Below are 16,326 nucleotides of genomic sequence, written 5' to 3'. Positions count from 1 at the left end.
TGCATTCGCTAATTTAAATGAATAATTAATTAAAAATCATTGACTTGGTATCGGGTTCTGTATTTCAATCCATAAATATGTCAAAAGAATCTGTATCCTAACCACAGTCATAAACGTGTAACAATCTACTAATGCGTGAGTGAAATCACAAATGCGAAAGGAGAATCCACAAACGGGTGACTCAAGTCATATATGTGTAAGGAAAATCTACAAATGTGTGAATGAACTCACAAATGTGGAAATGAGAATCTACAAATATGTAACTAGAGTCACATATGGATGACATAAATCTGCAAATGTGTACATTGATTTGTATGCGTAAATACATGGTTAAATGCATCCATGGATCTCGAAGTGTGTGATCAGTGAACACTGGGCCTCTTGATCGGCTATATTCTACATGTGACTTTTGCTACCGTACCTTTATTTACGATTTAGGAAGGCGTGGGACGATTTGCAAATGCTTGTCTGGAGACTTCAGACCACCAGAGGATGCTGCAACCACTAATATTCCCAATTTGACTACAATCTTATTGGCCATCAAAATAATCATTTAAAAAAATCAGCATAATTGTTATTAAATATTGAATGAAGATAACAATAATTACAGAATAGAAGCACATATTTCACAATATTACCTTATTTTGCAATTTAATTTTATTCATATTTACCTGTTATATATCAACATGTTATTTGAAATTGTTGTTTTTATTGATTTCATTTTTACATTAATTTTGAAGGCCAACTGGTTAGCACATATGCCTCACAGTGCAGAGGTCAGGAATTCGATCCCAGCCCTGGTCCCACTGTGTGGAGTTTGCAAGGCCGTAGCGACCTTGTCGAAGTGTCCTTGTGCAAGACACTGAACCCTAAGTTGCTGCTGATGTTGCCAACTTATCTATCAGAACTATTAAAGACACGGGAAACGTGTTTACACGTGAATCTCTCTTCAGAATACTAACCAACGGGGATGCGTGCCTGGTAACATGGCAACAGACCGTGGTGACATAGAGGTGGACAGTTTACATACACTGCACACAACTTGAGCAGCTACACAAAATCACAATTGGATTCATGACACGTGTGTAGCAGCACGTGCTTTGCACTAGTGCGCATATATTGATGAAACAGAGTTCAACAAAAATGTCAGCGCATGCAGAGCTTTAAAAAAATAAATGCAAGAGATGGACCAAATATTTTCACAACATTCTCAAATGTTTATCCTTTTTCTAAAAAGATTCATATCATTGTCAATCTTTTTGAAATACAGAACCTAATACTGTATGTCAATGATTTTTAATTAATTCCAAGTTTAAATTAGAGAATGCTGTACACAAAACATCGCTAATGGTGTCGTGGTACCCTCACCTGATTTGTGTGCGTGCAGCGTGGGGTCGGTTCCCACTCGGTGATGGTGTGGATGTGGGTGTTCATAGTTGTTCGTCTCTATATGTGCCTTGCGACTGGCTAGTGACCAGTTCAGGGTGTAGTCCCCCTTTCGTCCAAAGGCAGCTGAGATAGGCTCTCTCACCCTGTTCAGGATAAACGGTGTTGAAAATGGATGGATGGATGGACACAAAACACACATAAGCCAACCAGTAGTACAAAATGGAAATATATGGGAATGAATATAGCACAGCAAATAGGCATTTGTAGTTGGGGGCGGCATGGCTCAATGGGAGAGTGGTCGTCTCCCTAACCAGAGGTTGAGGGTTCAATCCCTTGTCAAAGTGTACTTGAGTGAGACACTGAACCCCGAGTTGCTCCTGATTCTGTATCGTCAGTCGGTAAATGAGGAAACAGTGTCAAGCGCTTTGAGTACTAAAGGTTGACAAGCGCTATGTAAGTGACAGCCTATTTACCATGTTCATGTGGGTTTTCTCCTGGTACTCCGGTTTTCTCCCACATTCTAAAAGCATGCATGCTCGGTTGATTGACCACTCTAAATTCTTCATGGTTGATTATGTGTGCCCCACAATTGGTTGGCAACCAGTTAAGGGTGTACCCTACCTGTTACCCTGAGACTGGGATAGGCTCCAGCGCGTGACATTCATGAGGATAAGCGGTCCAGATAATGGATGAATGAATTTAATGGCCCATCGTGGTCTCAATGTGTAGCTACAGAGCCCCACACAAATCTCAGACAAGCATTTGCAACTCGCCGGATGCCTTCATGAGTCATGTACGGCAAGAGTGTGGCAAAGGTCACATGTCGAATACAGCCATTCAAGAGGCCCAGTGTTTAATGATCACACACAGATCTACGTATGCATTGAGGCATGTGTTTACGCATACAAGTCAATGTACACATTTGGAAATTTGTGTCACACATGATACTCTAGTGGGCAGCACAGTGGTCGACTGGTTAGCCCATTACGTCGATCACGATTGACCAGTAGATCAGCGACTGGTCCCAAGTGGATCCGAGGGGTGTAGAGCGGAAAAAAAACGTTTGTGTCTCTGTGCATGCTAGTCATATATTTTTGTGTTAATGCACACTGCGCCCTAATCATTCAATCAGTCTCACTTTCCCAAAAAGTATTTAAAAAATAAAATAAAATCAAGGAGGACATGTGATCGCGTCACCGGAAGCTGTTAGCGCTCAGCAGTCTGCAGTTGCAGCTTGTGATCAGAGTTGTTGCGCTATATCTTTTATCGTTATCATTATTGTCATTCAGAGTTTGTTTTGTACAATTCACCAAGGGGACGGGCAAGAATGGCAATCTGGAGGGCCGAGAGAAGCATTTTAAAATGGTACGTGTGAGCTACTATCGTTAACAGGCTGCCTAACTGCGTCGCATGCCTCAGCGTCAGACTGTTGCTCATCACGTCATGCGTGTGGACGTGTGTGTGTGCGTATGCGCGCGTGCGCGGTAATGGGCCGATCGCGGGAGGTAGAAGTAGATCTTCGATCAAAAAACTTTGGGCACCCCTGGGTTAGCACATCAGCCTCACAGTGCAGAGGTGCAGGGGCTGACCTTCCTGTCTGAAGTTTGCATGTTCTCCCCATGCCTGCGTGAGTTTTCTCCGGGTACTCCGGTTTCCTCCCACTTTCCAGAACCATGCATGGCAGGTCTAATGGAACACTCTAAATTGTCCCTAGGTGTGAGTGTGAGCACAGATGGTTGTTTGTCTATGTGTGCCCTGTGATTGGTTGGTAACCAGTTCAGGGTGTACCCCACCTGTTGCCCAAAGACAGGCTCTGGGATAGGCTCAAGCACGCCTGTGACCTTCATGAAGATAAGCTGTTCAGATAAAGGATGGGTGTTACTCTCGTTAGGTATTTGTAGATTCTCGTTACACATTTGAGACTTCAGTCACGCATGTGTCGATTCATGTTGTTACTATGGTAACAAATACAGATTCGTTTTACATATTTATGGATTGAAATACGCAATTGGAATTGGATTTGCGACAATAATGGCCCCAAATTCATTCAGTTTTCCGATGATACAAACCTCTTGAAAAAGGATAAATATTGAGAAAGTTATGAATGTTTTTGGGTCCTCTCTCGTTTTTTTGCCATCTCTCACAACCTTAAACCTCCACATAGTCATTTATAAGATAAGATAAGAATAGATAAGATAAGATAAGATATCCTTTATTTGTCCCGCAATGGGGAAATTACAGTCAGAATTCAGAAAGGAAAAAACGCTGGGTAGGGAGAGGGAAAAAAAAAAAAAACACGCTCGAACTATCCTCTTCCGAGGATAATTTAAGTCCAGGACCCTAGCACAGAAATAAGCATATGACAGTTACAACAAGTCACAAGACATAACATGTAATAAGGGGGAGGATGAATGGGAAGGGGGGGGGGGGGGGTTGAGAGGGGTAACCGTGATGCGGCCGAAAAATGACCAGCTGCACGGATTCACACGAGCGCTCTGCATGTCGAACCACGTCACGGGGGGAAAAGAATCGGAGCGATGAAGACGGTGATAACAGGGATGTGTATGCGCGTGTGGTTGTCCAGTTATGTATGTGTATGCGTGTGCAGGTCATAGCTGCATCGTCGAGGTCTGCTTATCGTGAAGACAGTCCTGGCTTATCAGTCCATGGCCGAGAAGGAGGGGGCGGTGGGTGCGGTGGGGGGCCCTAGACTCCGTGCGTATTTCCATCCAGGGGAAAGGCCAGATAGCGTTGTTTGTTTTGGAGAGACGGCCGCCAACAATTCCAGACAGCCTTGAGTCCTTGGTCTGTATCTCCTCAGTGGCGCCGATCAGTCTGATCCAGAAATTCTTTCCGCAGCGTGGATTCCAACGTCTCAAAAGAGTCCGAAAACTTGTTCGAAAAAGCTTTCCCTCTCTCGGACTCGTAAGAGTCCGAAACCCTTAAATGCATCTGAAAACATTATGTAAAGGTGATGTTTCAACAGCAAATACATTGGTGAGATAAATTCAAAACGATATGAAATGTGATAATAATAACGTAAACGTCAAAAATACTAATGTGTAATTCCAGCATGCAAAAATGGCGGTGATCATGAAAACATTGTGCATGCGTCAAATCCAAAAGTCATTTGGGTGTTTCCTATCATATGCAAGCAGATGCCCTCTCTGGTGGAGGCTGAGGAGGAGAGTATTCCTCCGTATGCCAAGGTGGTGTGAGTGGTAGCTTTGGGAGTGGGGCAGCGTTCGTTCGACGAGAGGGGAGTTTCTCGCCTGGTGGATGCGAGTTGCACAAGCAACAAACCGATCAAATACTTGGCGATCATCGTCAATTTTAGGGCAGACTACTTGAATTCAGGGTGAGTCGCTGGGATTGCTGTCTGTTTTTTTTTTTTGCAAGATGTGACCTCAGCTGCTGTTGGATTGCAGTTTTCCTGGGTGGAAGTTGCTCCTGCGTTGTCTGTTGCTGGGTTCAATCTGGAATCGTCTGGCTCTGTTCGGGATTCGTCGAGCGTTGTTTCGAAGTCGTCAGGCGTTGTAGTCGTCCCAGGCTGGTCTCCCTGGCTGTTGATGTGATGGAAGCTGATCCCTGTGGGGCCTCGAGCTGGTCTGGTAGACGTCAAGTGGAACCACGTGTCTCCCTTTCCTTGCAGGCGAACCGCAGATGAAGTCCTCTCCGTCACCTTGTATGGAGCCGTCCACCTGGGTTCCGACCACTTCCTTTTCAGAACCTTTAACCACACAAGTTCACAAACATTCATTAGCGGTGGAGCATCGGCCTGTTTTTCGGTCAGGCTGGAGAACGTAACGGTCAGCTGTCGCAGCCCAGGTGGTCCCTCCACCCGCGATTCCTCCAGTGGAGCTGTTGGTGCCGGAAACGGTCTGTTGGTATGACATTCAAATGGTGTCCACCCTTTGGCTGAATTTAGTGACATCCTTACATTCATTAAGGCAATTGGGAGAACCTGTACCCAATTTAGCTTAGACGATGCTAATGCTTTTGCTAATTTTTCTTTGATGTTCCTGTTCATTCTTTCAACTTGACCTTGGGACTGTGGGTGGTACACTGAACCAAAAGAGTGTTTTAAACCCAGGGCCTTCTCTACTTCTTGTAGATGTTTGTTTTTGAAATTAGTTCCGTTATCGGACCTGATTTTCTTTGGGAACCCATGAGTTGGAATGTAATGATTGATCAAGTGTTTAGCCACAACGTTCGCTGTTTCCGTTTTGCATGGATAGGCTTCTGGCCATCCTGAAAAAGAATCCACAATTACCAACAAATACCTGTATCCCAACACTGGTTTGATCATGTCAGTGAAATCCATCGAAACCACTTGACCAGGAGCATTCACGTCCGGATCGTGAGTGCCCTGTGGTGGCTTCGTCGTAGGCATGCTGTTGTACCTGCTACAAACACTACAGTCCTGTAGTTCACTTTTTACAATCGTTCTCATGAAAGGGTGCCACCAGGTGTGGAGTCGTCTCAGTGTTTCATCCACGCCTACATGGCACACTCCATGGGCTTCACTTATCAACTGTTTCAACTGTTTTTGTGGTGGGATGCATCTCCCATCCTTTTTCCATATTCCATTATCACTCTTTGCACCCCCTTTCGACTTCCACACACTCTTTTCTTCTGGACTGGCTTGCTCTTGCCACAACTTGACCGTATCCTCATTCACCTCTTCCCTATCGGTTAATTCATTCTCACTGATCATTAGTTGCAATGTGGGAAGATGATAGCCTGCTGCCTCTTTCGCCGCCTTATCAGCCGAATCATTTCCTTTTGCTACAAAGTCTGAGCGTTTGGAATGTCCTTTGCATTTAATGATGGCCACTGCTTTGGGCAGCATTAAGGCATCTCGCAATGCTAGAATGTCTTGATGATGCTTAATCTCGACTTCCGGGGTGAGAGGACGCTGGCGTGTATGTCGCCGCTTCTCACTCCAAACTTTTCCAAAACTTTTCAGATATTTCTTCTGATTTTTCTTTTGCCCTTCTGTTTTTGGACTGTTTGGACTGTGATTGATGTAACAAATCATAGCTTCACCCGATCAATCAAACCCCAAATCGTAACTTAGTCCACGGGCTAACGCCGGTAGCTTAAACTTACCGGCTGTCACCGCACCGGCCTTTCTCCCTCGTCATGGGGCGGCACAACTTCGCCGCCTTTGGGCTATTTCTGATACTTCTGACGTTCTGCCATCATCCAGTGACAGGACTACTCCACTATTCTGTCGCGGATCTTCTCCGGATCCGGAGGATTGCACCGGAGCCTCCACCGCCGGAACTGCACCATCATCCTGACATCGCTCGCCTGCCTCGACGTCGCTACATTCACCGCGGGTCGCGTAGACATGTTGACTACAAAAATCCTGGCTCAATCAACTCGACCTGGTCCACTTCTCGACGTCCTCCCAGAAACCGCGGCCGCAACACCAACTACTATGCAGTAGCCCGCCTGGCTAGGTCGGCTAACAGCACTGCCGCCATCAAACATGACACCTCCGCTGTCAACTTTGGACTGCTGAACATCCGCTCACTTACGAACAAGGGTCACCTCATTCAAGACGTCCTCGCCGAACGCAAACTTGACTTCCTCGTTTTAACAGAAACCTGGCAACAAACAAACGACTTCGCTGCTCTGAATGACTCCACTCCTCCCGGCTTTGTTTACATCTGCCGTCCCCGTGGCAACGGCCGTGGAGGAGGCCTCGCGGTAATCCACCGCGAGAAGTGGAAAGTCTTACCAGTCTCCGTTCCTGCATCAAGCTCTTTTGAATGCATGGTGTTTAAACTCCCTGGACCCACGCCAACCATCATTGCCACAGTTTATCGCCCCCCGAAGCCACATAGCGATTTCATCAATGAATTTTCCAGTTTAATCACACACTTATCCACTCTCTCGCCAAATTTAATTTTGCTGGGAGATTTTAATATTCACATGGACAACCCCGACCTGCCACTCACAAGAGACTTCACATCCTACCTGGAGAGCCTCGCGATACACTGTCTTACTGACTTCCCCACCCACATCAAAGGCCACACATTGGACTTGGTTTGCTGCTCTGGCTTCTCCCCCTCCAAGCCCACTGCTGATGTTTTTCCTGAAACCGATCATTTCCTCCTCACTTTTAACATCGTACTCCGTCTCTCTACAATCAAAACCTCCCGCCTCATTTCTTTTCGTAATACCAAAAATATCAACATTGACACCTTCTGCTCCATTATCGACCGTTCCCCGCCCCCAGACGCCCTTTCAAACCCGGATGACCTCACCGCTCACTACAATGCCTGCCTCACAAATATTCTAAATTCTCTCGCCCCCCTGAAGACCAGGACTGCTTCATTCTCTACATCTGCCCCCTGGTTTACACCCGCTCTTAGATCATTGAAATCAAAAAACCGCCAACTTGAGCGACTCTATAAGAAAACCGGTCTCACCATCCATAAGGACATGTACACTACCCATATCACTAAATACAAGGACCAAATTGCACAAACCAAATCCAGCTACTACTCCGGCCTCATCCTCTCCAACGAAGGAAATTCAAGAACTCTCTTCTCCGTCATGAACAAAATCCTCCGGCCACCAAACTCTCCCCCTCCACCTGTACTCCACAGCAACCTGCAACTCCATAATGGAACACTTCAATCACAAAATCCTTAAGATCCATCACCAACTCCATCAAAACCTGCCTGCTCCCCCCCCATCTGAACCTTCTTCTCCTTGTCATCTCTTCTCCAGTTTTGTTCCACCAACGACTGCTGAATTATCCAACCTCATACTCAAATCCAAGCCCACCACTTGCCAGCTTGATCCCCTCCCTTCATCCCTTGTTAAATCCTGCCTTCCTTCTGTGCTTCCTCTCATATCTGCTATTATCCACTCCTCACTCTCTTCTGGTATTGTCCCATCACTCCTCAAAACTGCTGCTATCACCCCCACACTGAAAAAACATGGCTCTGACCCCAACGACTTTGATAACCTCCGCCCCATCTCCAACCTTCCATTTATCTCGAAAATCCTTGAAAAAACTGTTGCTGCTCAACTCCACTCCCACCTGTCCCTTCACTCTCTCTATGAACCCTTTCAGTCCGGTTTCCGCCCCCGCCACAGCACAGAGACTGCCCTAATCCGTATTGTGAATGATCTCCTCATAGCATCTGATTCCGGTTTAGTCTCCATCCTCATCCTCTTAGACTTGAGCGCTGCCTTTGACACAATCTCTCACCCTATCCTCCTCAATAGACTCTCCTCCATTGGTCTCTCCCACACTCCCCTCAGTTGGTTCCACTCCTACCTCACTGGCCGCACTCAGTTTGTCCAGCTCAAATCCTTCACCTCAAAGCCCTCCCCAGTCACCACAGGTGTACCACAGGGATCTGTCCTAGGTCCCCTTCTCTTCATCATCTACCTCCTGCCTCTTGGCCATATCCTCCGCAAATTTAATATCCACTTTCACTGCTTTGCTGATGACACCCAGCTCTACCTCTCCTGCAAGCCAAACTCCATACTCCCACCCCCCTCCCTCACCTCTTGCCTCTCCGAACTCAAAACATGGTTCACAACAAACTTTCTTAAATTAAATACTAATAAAACTGAAGTCCTCCTTCTTGGCACCAAATCCACTTTATCCAAAGTAAACAGTTTTTCCTTCAACATTGACAGCTCCCTAGTGTCCCCCTCCCCCCAGGTTAAGAGTCTGGGTGTCATCCTGGATAGCATGCTCACCTTCCACTCGCATATCAACACCATCACCCGCACTGCTTATTTCCACCTCCGCAATATTACCAGACTTCGCCCTTCCCTCACCCCCCGCACCACTGCTATTCTTGTCCACAGTCTTGTCACATCCCGCCTTGATTACTGCAACGCTCTCCTCTTCGGCCTACCTCAAAAGTCCCTTCATAAAATCCAGCTGGTCCAAAACGCCTCTGCTCGCATCATCACAAAAACATCTTCCCAGCAGCACATCACCCCCGTTCTCCAACAGCTTCACTGGCTCCCTGTTCAACATCGCATCAATTACAAACTGCTTCTATATACATATATGGCCATCCACAACCTGGCCCCTCCTTACCTATCCGACCTTCTCCAGGTGCATATCCCCTCTCGCTCCCTCAGATCCTCGTCCTCCCTCCGCCTGTCAGTGCCCCCTGCCCGACTGAGCACCATGGGAGCCAGAGCCTTCAGTCACGCTGCTCCAAAGCTCTGGAACAACCTACCTCCGGACCTCCAAAACTGCACACCTCTTTCCACTTTCAAGTCCCGTCTAAAAACACACCTGTTCAGGATTGCCTACAACACATAGCTCTTCCATTTCTTAGCTCTTTCCATGTTTTTATGATTTTATGATTTTATGTCCTGTTTTTATATAATATCTCGTTTACAAATTTTTACATTGTATTTTCTTATTGTCTGTACAGTGTCCTTGGGTGGCATGAAAGGCGCTTTTAAATAAAATGCATTATTATTATTATTATTATTATTAATTGGCGTTCCTACAGCAGTCACAAAATCATTTCTTTGCCACTCAGCCAGAGCCGTGTGTATTACCACGTGCACATATGCTGAGTCAGTGTAAATGTTGGCAGTTTTTCCCTGGGCTAGCATTAAAGCTGTTTGAACCGCAATCAGTTCAGCTCTCTGTGCTGATTGGGGACCTGTTAGTCTTTTTGCTACTACCGTCGTGAAGTCGTCATCCGTCATTCGTGTCACAGCGAATCCCGACTGGAGTCCTTTTTCTCCTTTGAAGCAACAGCCATCTGTAAACAGTATCATGTCTGGATTATTCAATGGTGTCTCATACAGTTCTTCTCTGAGCGTGTTTTCGTCCACTATCCGCTGTGTGCAGCAGTGTGGTTTTCCTTCCATCATTCCTTCCGCCATGTTGACGCCTTCGTGCGTAAACAAGATGTGGGGTTGGGTTAGTATTGTCTCGATTTTCCTTTGTCTCCCTCCTGTCATGGTGAATGCCTGGCTTGTGACGTATTGTACAGTGCTGTGTGATGTGCGGATAGTGAGTGGATGATGTAAAACTATGTGCGATGTTTTCTGAACGAGCCGAGCAAGAGCTGAGGCAAAAGCCGCACATAAAGGATGTCGTTGTTCATATACGTCAAGTGGAGTGGATGCATACAAGCAAGTGTATCGTTCACCAACTCCCCCTTTCTGAAAAAGCACAGCAGACACACTGCTTGATTTTTCAGACACATCAAGAAAGAACATTGTGGTGTAGTCTGGAATGGCCAACGAGGCCGCAGAGGAAAGAAACTGTTTCAAGCTGATAAACGATTGGTCTGCATCAGAAGTCCAGGTAAGAGAGTGAGTCAAGTTTCGCATGCCTTGGTCATTAACCATGGCGCGCAAAGGACGTGTGAGTTCAGCGAAGTCTGGAACATGGTGTCGAGAATAATTACAAAGTCCCAGGAAGGCAAGCATTTGCTTGACATTGGTGGGTTTGGGATAGTGCAAGATGTCATCCTTGTGTGAAGGTGACATGCCTGTCCCGTGTCTCGAAATGAGCCGCCCAAGGAATGAAACTTGAGGGCGTGCGATTTGAAGTTTGCTCTTCGAGCATTTCAAGCCAATCGTTGCCAAGTGAGCAAGCAGAGATCGTGTGGCTTCAACACACACAGTTTCAGAAGGAGCAGCCAGCAGAATGTCATCAACATATTGGATCAATAGTACTCCGGCTGGGAGAATTTGTGGCGCCAAAAGTTGCTTCAAATAGGCATTGAACAGGCCTGGAGAGAGAACAAAGCCTTGTGGCAGTCGGTTGTACGAATAGCACTCACTATTCCATGTGAATGCGAAATACTCCATCATGGAGTCATCAAGCGGGATGCAAAAGAAAGCATTCGCCAAGTCTATACAAGTGAAATGAGTGTGGGATGGTGCAAGTTGAGATAAGGTAGAATGCGGGTTGGGAACAGGCAAGGTAGGTGTCAAGACAGCAGCATTGATGGCGCGTAGATCGTGAACCATGCGGTATTTTCCGGTATTCTTTTTCTCTACGGGTAGGATGGGAGTGTTATATCGCGAACGCGGAATTTTGCATAGAACACCCGCTTCCAGCAACCCATTTATTGTGTCTGTTATACCGAGACGCCCTGATTCTTTAGTTGGATACTGTGGAATATAAATCGGCTCGGGTTTTATTTGAAAAATGACTGGAGTGACGTTGCATCGTCCCACGTCTGTTGAGTCGGTGGCCCACAAGTGCTGTGGAAGTTGTTCGAGCATGGATGCAGCGAGATCACTATCGGTCATTTCTCTGCCATGATGCCTGTCCAAAAGATTATGTTCAAGAACTGAAAAGGGATAAAATGCATCAGATTGGATCCAGTAGGCATCGAGAGATTTGGAATACAACAAGTTTTCGTGTATTGTTTCATACCAATCAGTCGCCGTTGTACACTCCCTCACGAATGGACCAAGATCCTTGGCTGTGTGTTGTGGAGAAACCATCAGCGAGACATGTGGATGGCAGGGTGGCATATACGGGTCGGACGGATCTGCCATCATGTACCATTTTTGTTGTTCGTCTGTTAGAGAAACCGAAAAGGCTACTCCTGGCTTTCCTACAAACAAATCGCCCATGTTCAATTGCCACGTGTTTCCCTCAACTTCCTTAAATGCTTCACTGTACACTTCATCACTTTTTCTGTCATAGTAGAGTGTGCAATGCATGCAGTCCGACACCATATCATAAGTGCGAAGGTTGCGAACCCAAGGCGACCATTTCATCCAGAAACTCTCCGCCTTCCTCCAATCAGTTGAATCTGTGTCCACTCTCGCCCAGTAGATGTCAGCTGTGGCACAGGCAATTGCAGGTGAGGTAACTTGTCCCTCGAATAGCTGTAATTGAGCGTCCGTGTAGACAGATTGAGTAGAGCAGTGGCAGGAGTTCCCATCAGGGAACTCCAAAGTGAGTCCATCAGGGCTGCATTTTATGATCGGGGCCGTCTTGATGAGGAGATCACGACCCAACAGGTTCACTGGACAATTTGGTGCAAAGACAAAAGAGTGCATCAACGTTTGTGAGTAACATTGAGTGCGGACAGGGGTAGTCATGTGCAGGGTGGTTTCCTCTCCCTTGAATCCAACTAATGAGATGCCGCCAGTAGTAAGGTAACTTTCTGGTGGTAAGGTCATGACGGTGGAATGTGGCGCTCCAGTGTCGACCATGAAAGGTAGAGAAGTTCCTCCTACCGTCAAGTTGATCATCGGTTCCTGCAGAAGGCGGCTAGTGGATCCAGGGCCCCATCATTGCGAATATTGACCGGCAGTCGGTGGCAGGTATTGTTGGTTTGGTGGTTGAGGAGGGCCAGGTTGCAGAGGTGGCATGACAGTCTGTTGTGGTGGCTCGTTATAGGATTGTTGGTTGTAGTCTCCCCTGCCACGTGACTGTGCGTAGCCTCCTCTGTCGTAGCTCCTTTGTTGTCCTCTGCCTCTGCCCCCCCATCTTTGTCCTTGTGGTCTGGCTCGGCAGTCACGTGCCCAGTGGCCCATTTTGCCACAGTTAAAACATTGTCCTTGGTCACCAGGGGGCGCTCTCCGACCCTTGAATGGTCCCGACTGATACATCATGCACTCAGAAAAGACAGAAGGTGATGAGGTGTTAGCAGCCGGTGGAGTCACGGGCTCCTCCTTTTTCTGCAAGCTTTGGAGCTGCAGAATAGTCAATTGGGATTCAACGTTCTTTCGCTTTTCATTTTTTGTTTCGTTATCTTTACTATGTCTCCGTAGATGGTGCTTCAGGTGAAACAGCCAGCGAGCGTGGTCAGCGCCAGGGAGATCAGGGTTTGACTCCATGGACTGGACTACGGATTTGGGAACCCCTTTTAGCACAGCCGCCCGAAATACTTGGGAATAAAGAGAGGAGTCAGTGGGTTGATGACCTGTTTTTAGCGCAAAATCGACTTGAGCGCGATCAATAAAACTGCTGCATCCTCATCTGACTTGAGAGCAAACATCAAGTCAGAGATAACGACCTCGGGTATGGGGAACAAAGCATCTAATGCTGTCAGTATTTTCATAAACTGTGTGCTAGTAAGTGCGATGTTGTCCATAATGTCTGTAAGTCCCGATTGTTTCAAAAGAGTCTCTAACTGAGACAGCGGGCACGATTGCGTCATCAATGCTCTTACGTCACCTGCTGTGAGAATTTGACCTGTCGTGGTGCGCTGGACGGCTTTCAGCCAGCTCTCTCCACCATTCTGCATGGGAGGAAGTTTCTGCAACATCAGACTGAGGTCAGAGGGGGTGAATGGTTTATAATACGTTGCTTGACATCCCGACACAGGGTCTACCTTGGATATCATGGGAGCTTGGAAAGCAATCCCCCCCATAGAACGAGTGTACATGCCTCGCGGGCTCTGTGAAGCATCTGCATGTAATGAGGTGTCGATTTCAGTGTGTCGCGATGTACTCAGTGGTGAGTCTGGATGTGTATCTTTAAGGCTCTGTAACTCGCTTTTCATGTCAGTCATCTCCTTCTGCAGCTGGGACATGTATAGGTGTGTATTCACAGTCGCCATATCCTTCCGTCGTTCCCCCTCCTCTATCTCCTTCTGTCTCTCTTCAAAAATAACATCTCGAGCCTCACGGCTGCGTCTCATCTCTTCCTCTTCCTGTCTGTGTGCTTTCTCCTCTGCGTCTTTTAAGAGTGCGAGTAGCTCGTCACTAACATTCCTCGGCACTTCCTGATGTCTTGTCAACAAACTTTTAAATTTTATAGCTCTGTCTAGCAATTGTCGCGGCTCACGCCTGTATTTCATTAGTTCGTCAAATTCTTTTTGTATCATGTCGATTGAAGCAGTGACTCCTGCAGCCAGCGAGTCCGCAGCTGTCTGTCTGGTCGGATCAGAAGGTGGTCGACCCACAGCGCCAACTCCATCCCAGTCCACTTGTAGGCTGCCTCCATAAACTGACAAAATAGGACAAACTGGTACAGATGTATCTTTAAGCATTTGTTTTACGTTTGCATAAGGTGAGTCAGTGAAAGGGTTAATAGGCACACTTTGTCGCCCCACGGCAGACTCACAATAGGGTGGCGGCGCAGAGGGCAGCTGCTTGACTCCCACACTTTCTGAGATTCTTTTCTTGACTGTTTTACAGCATAGCCCATTGCCAACAGTCTGGCATTTTTTGTCCATTTTTCAACTTTCTTTAGACTTCCTCTCACCTTCCTGCCTCTCGGAGACAACTTGTTTGTTCTTTTCACATCTTCCTCCAATTTTTCCTTTTTATTCAAACATGCTTTTTCTACTTCTTTCATCAGAGTCACCAAGCACGCAGCCGAAGACATCGGCGGGAACCAGCCCTTGTCACAACAATCTCTCACCCACTCTCTCAGTTCATCCCTTTTTTCTTCTCTACTTTTCTCTGGCAAAGCGCCCACACACACACTACATGCACTTCTCACTTGATCACTTAGCAGCACACTACGGCCATGGTTTGGAATAACACGGGTATCGAACCACTCCAACTCCCTATCGAATTCCCCATCCATCTTTATACTTTAACAACACAAAACAAATTACAAACAAGGACACGACACACAGATTACAAACAAAGACACGACGCACAGATTACAAACTCCTCTTCTCCGACTCCTCTTTTTATTTTCTTAGCGGCCTTATTTATTTAATTAACGTCACACAAATGGAGGTCAATTCTTTCCATATCAATCTCGCCCTTCCTTTTGCTGTAAATTGAAATGTGTGACTCCCTTTATTCTTTTTCCCGGGAACCCCTTTTATTCGCAAACTGTGCAATATTTAATATCCGTGAACTTCGTTGTCCACAAACTTCTGACTCGCGAACCTCTTTATTCGCGAACCTCTTTATTCGCAAATCTCTGTACAAGTGAATTCTCCTGTATTCTCTTTATGATCTTATTAAATTTGAGGAATTCCTGTTTCTAAGATACTTGAAAGAACGAAACAACCCCGCCTAAAATAAGATCAGTCTTAAAATCAACTCGTCTTCCTCAAGGAATTCTAGTCTCTAGGATTCTTAACAGAACGAGACAACCTCCCTGAAGACAAGTTTTTCCTTTCCCTTTTTCCTATTCTCTTGTACTTCACTTGTATTTCTCTTATTCTCTTATTCTCTTGTACTTCACTTGTATTTCTCTTATTCTCTTGTACTTCTCTTCTTTACCGGTTATTTTAGGCCTTTGGTTTAAGCCGCAAAACGAGGAATTATTACTCCTATAACTCGATAATTCGAGCGGAGTACACCCAGTAATACGTTTAAACGGGTTTAAACGGGTTTAAACCGTAAAACGAGGAATTATTATTTCTAGAACTCAGAATTAGAGCGAAATACACCTAGTAATACGTTTAAACAGGTTTTCTCAATTACCAGCCCCAAACTAATTTGGTCTCAAATCAAACGTGAATCATCACATCATATCAGTCAACAGGGCAGAAAATCAATCGAGAGGATAAATGTCCTCTTACCTTATCAATTATGGCGCGCCGAAATTCTGCCTGTTGACCAACAATCAGCTCGAATCACGTCGGGGTCACCAATTGTTGGAGGATGATCAAACAGGGGGAAGCGTGTTGTTGTCGACACGGCGGGATCCCTTGACCGTTCTCCACTTCCCAGGTCCTCCGCGTGTTCGTTTGATTCGGGCTGAGTTGATGTGCAAAAGTCAGAGGCTGGAAATGGAGAAGTTCTTGCAAGATGTTTTACTGAACGTTCAGGGCACAACACGAATCGATTCGGGCTCCTGTGAGTCTCAGATTTCATCAGGAAGCCCCGAGCAACTACAGTCACACGTACATATAGGCATAGTATGTTAATTATATTAATTAGGGCCGGGCAGTCCTTCCCCTCATGTAAAAATCTGAAACAAAGAAAGGTCAATGCAGTTCGATCTTGGCATTTTGACAAAGTACAGACCATATCTGCTGGTCC

The 16,326-nt window shown here is 46.2% G+C and overlaps 1 protein-coding gene, 1 long non-coding RNA gene and 1 pseudogene across 2 annotated transcripts; all 3 read right to left on the bottom strand.

The window, feature by feature from the left end:
• Nucleotides 1-3,585: 3,585 nt before the first annotated feature.
• Nucleotides 3,586-8,359, bottom strand: LOC147199582 (uncharacterized). The gene is made up of 2 exons (XR_015102055.1): nt 6,502-8,359; nt 3,586-5,119 (listed from the first exon to the last, which is right to left on the bottom strand). It is a non-coding gene; the product is annotated as an uncharacterized LOC147199582 (long non-coding RNA).
• Nucleotides 8,360-9,880: 1,521 nt separating this feature from the next.
• On the bottom strand, nt 9,881-12,638 carry LOC147199581 (uncharacterized). The gene is made up of 2 exons (XM_086122492.1): nt 9,926-12,638; nt 9,881-9,893 (listed from the first exon to the last, which is right to left on the bottom strand). Exons 1-2 carry the CDS (start codon nt 12,619-12,621, stop codon nt 9,881-9,883), a joined length of 2,709 nt encoding a protein of 902 aa, XP_085978618.1. The 5' UTR covers nt 12,622-12,638.
• A 4-nt stretch (nt 12,639-12,642) lies between these two features.
• LOC147199580 (uncharacterized) lies at nt 12,643-14,259 on the bottom strand (annotated as a pseudogene).
• Between the last annotated feature and the right edge of the window lie 2,067 nt (nt 14,260-16,326).

This window comes from Hippocampus guttulatus, chromosome 10 (genome assembly GCF_054856545.1).
Source record: "Hippocampus guttulatus isolate MCC_2025c chromosome 10, RoL_Hgut_1.0, whole genome shotgun sequence".
NCBI lineage: Eukaryota > Metazoa > Chordata > Actinopteri > Syngnathiformes > Syngnathidae > Hippocampus > Hippocampus guttulatus.
This window is presented reverse-complemented; position numbering and strand designations above follow the sequence as displayed.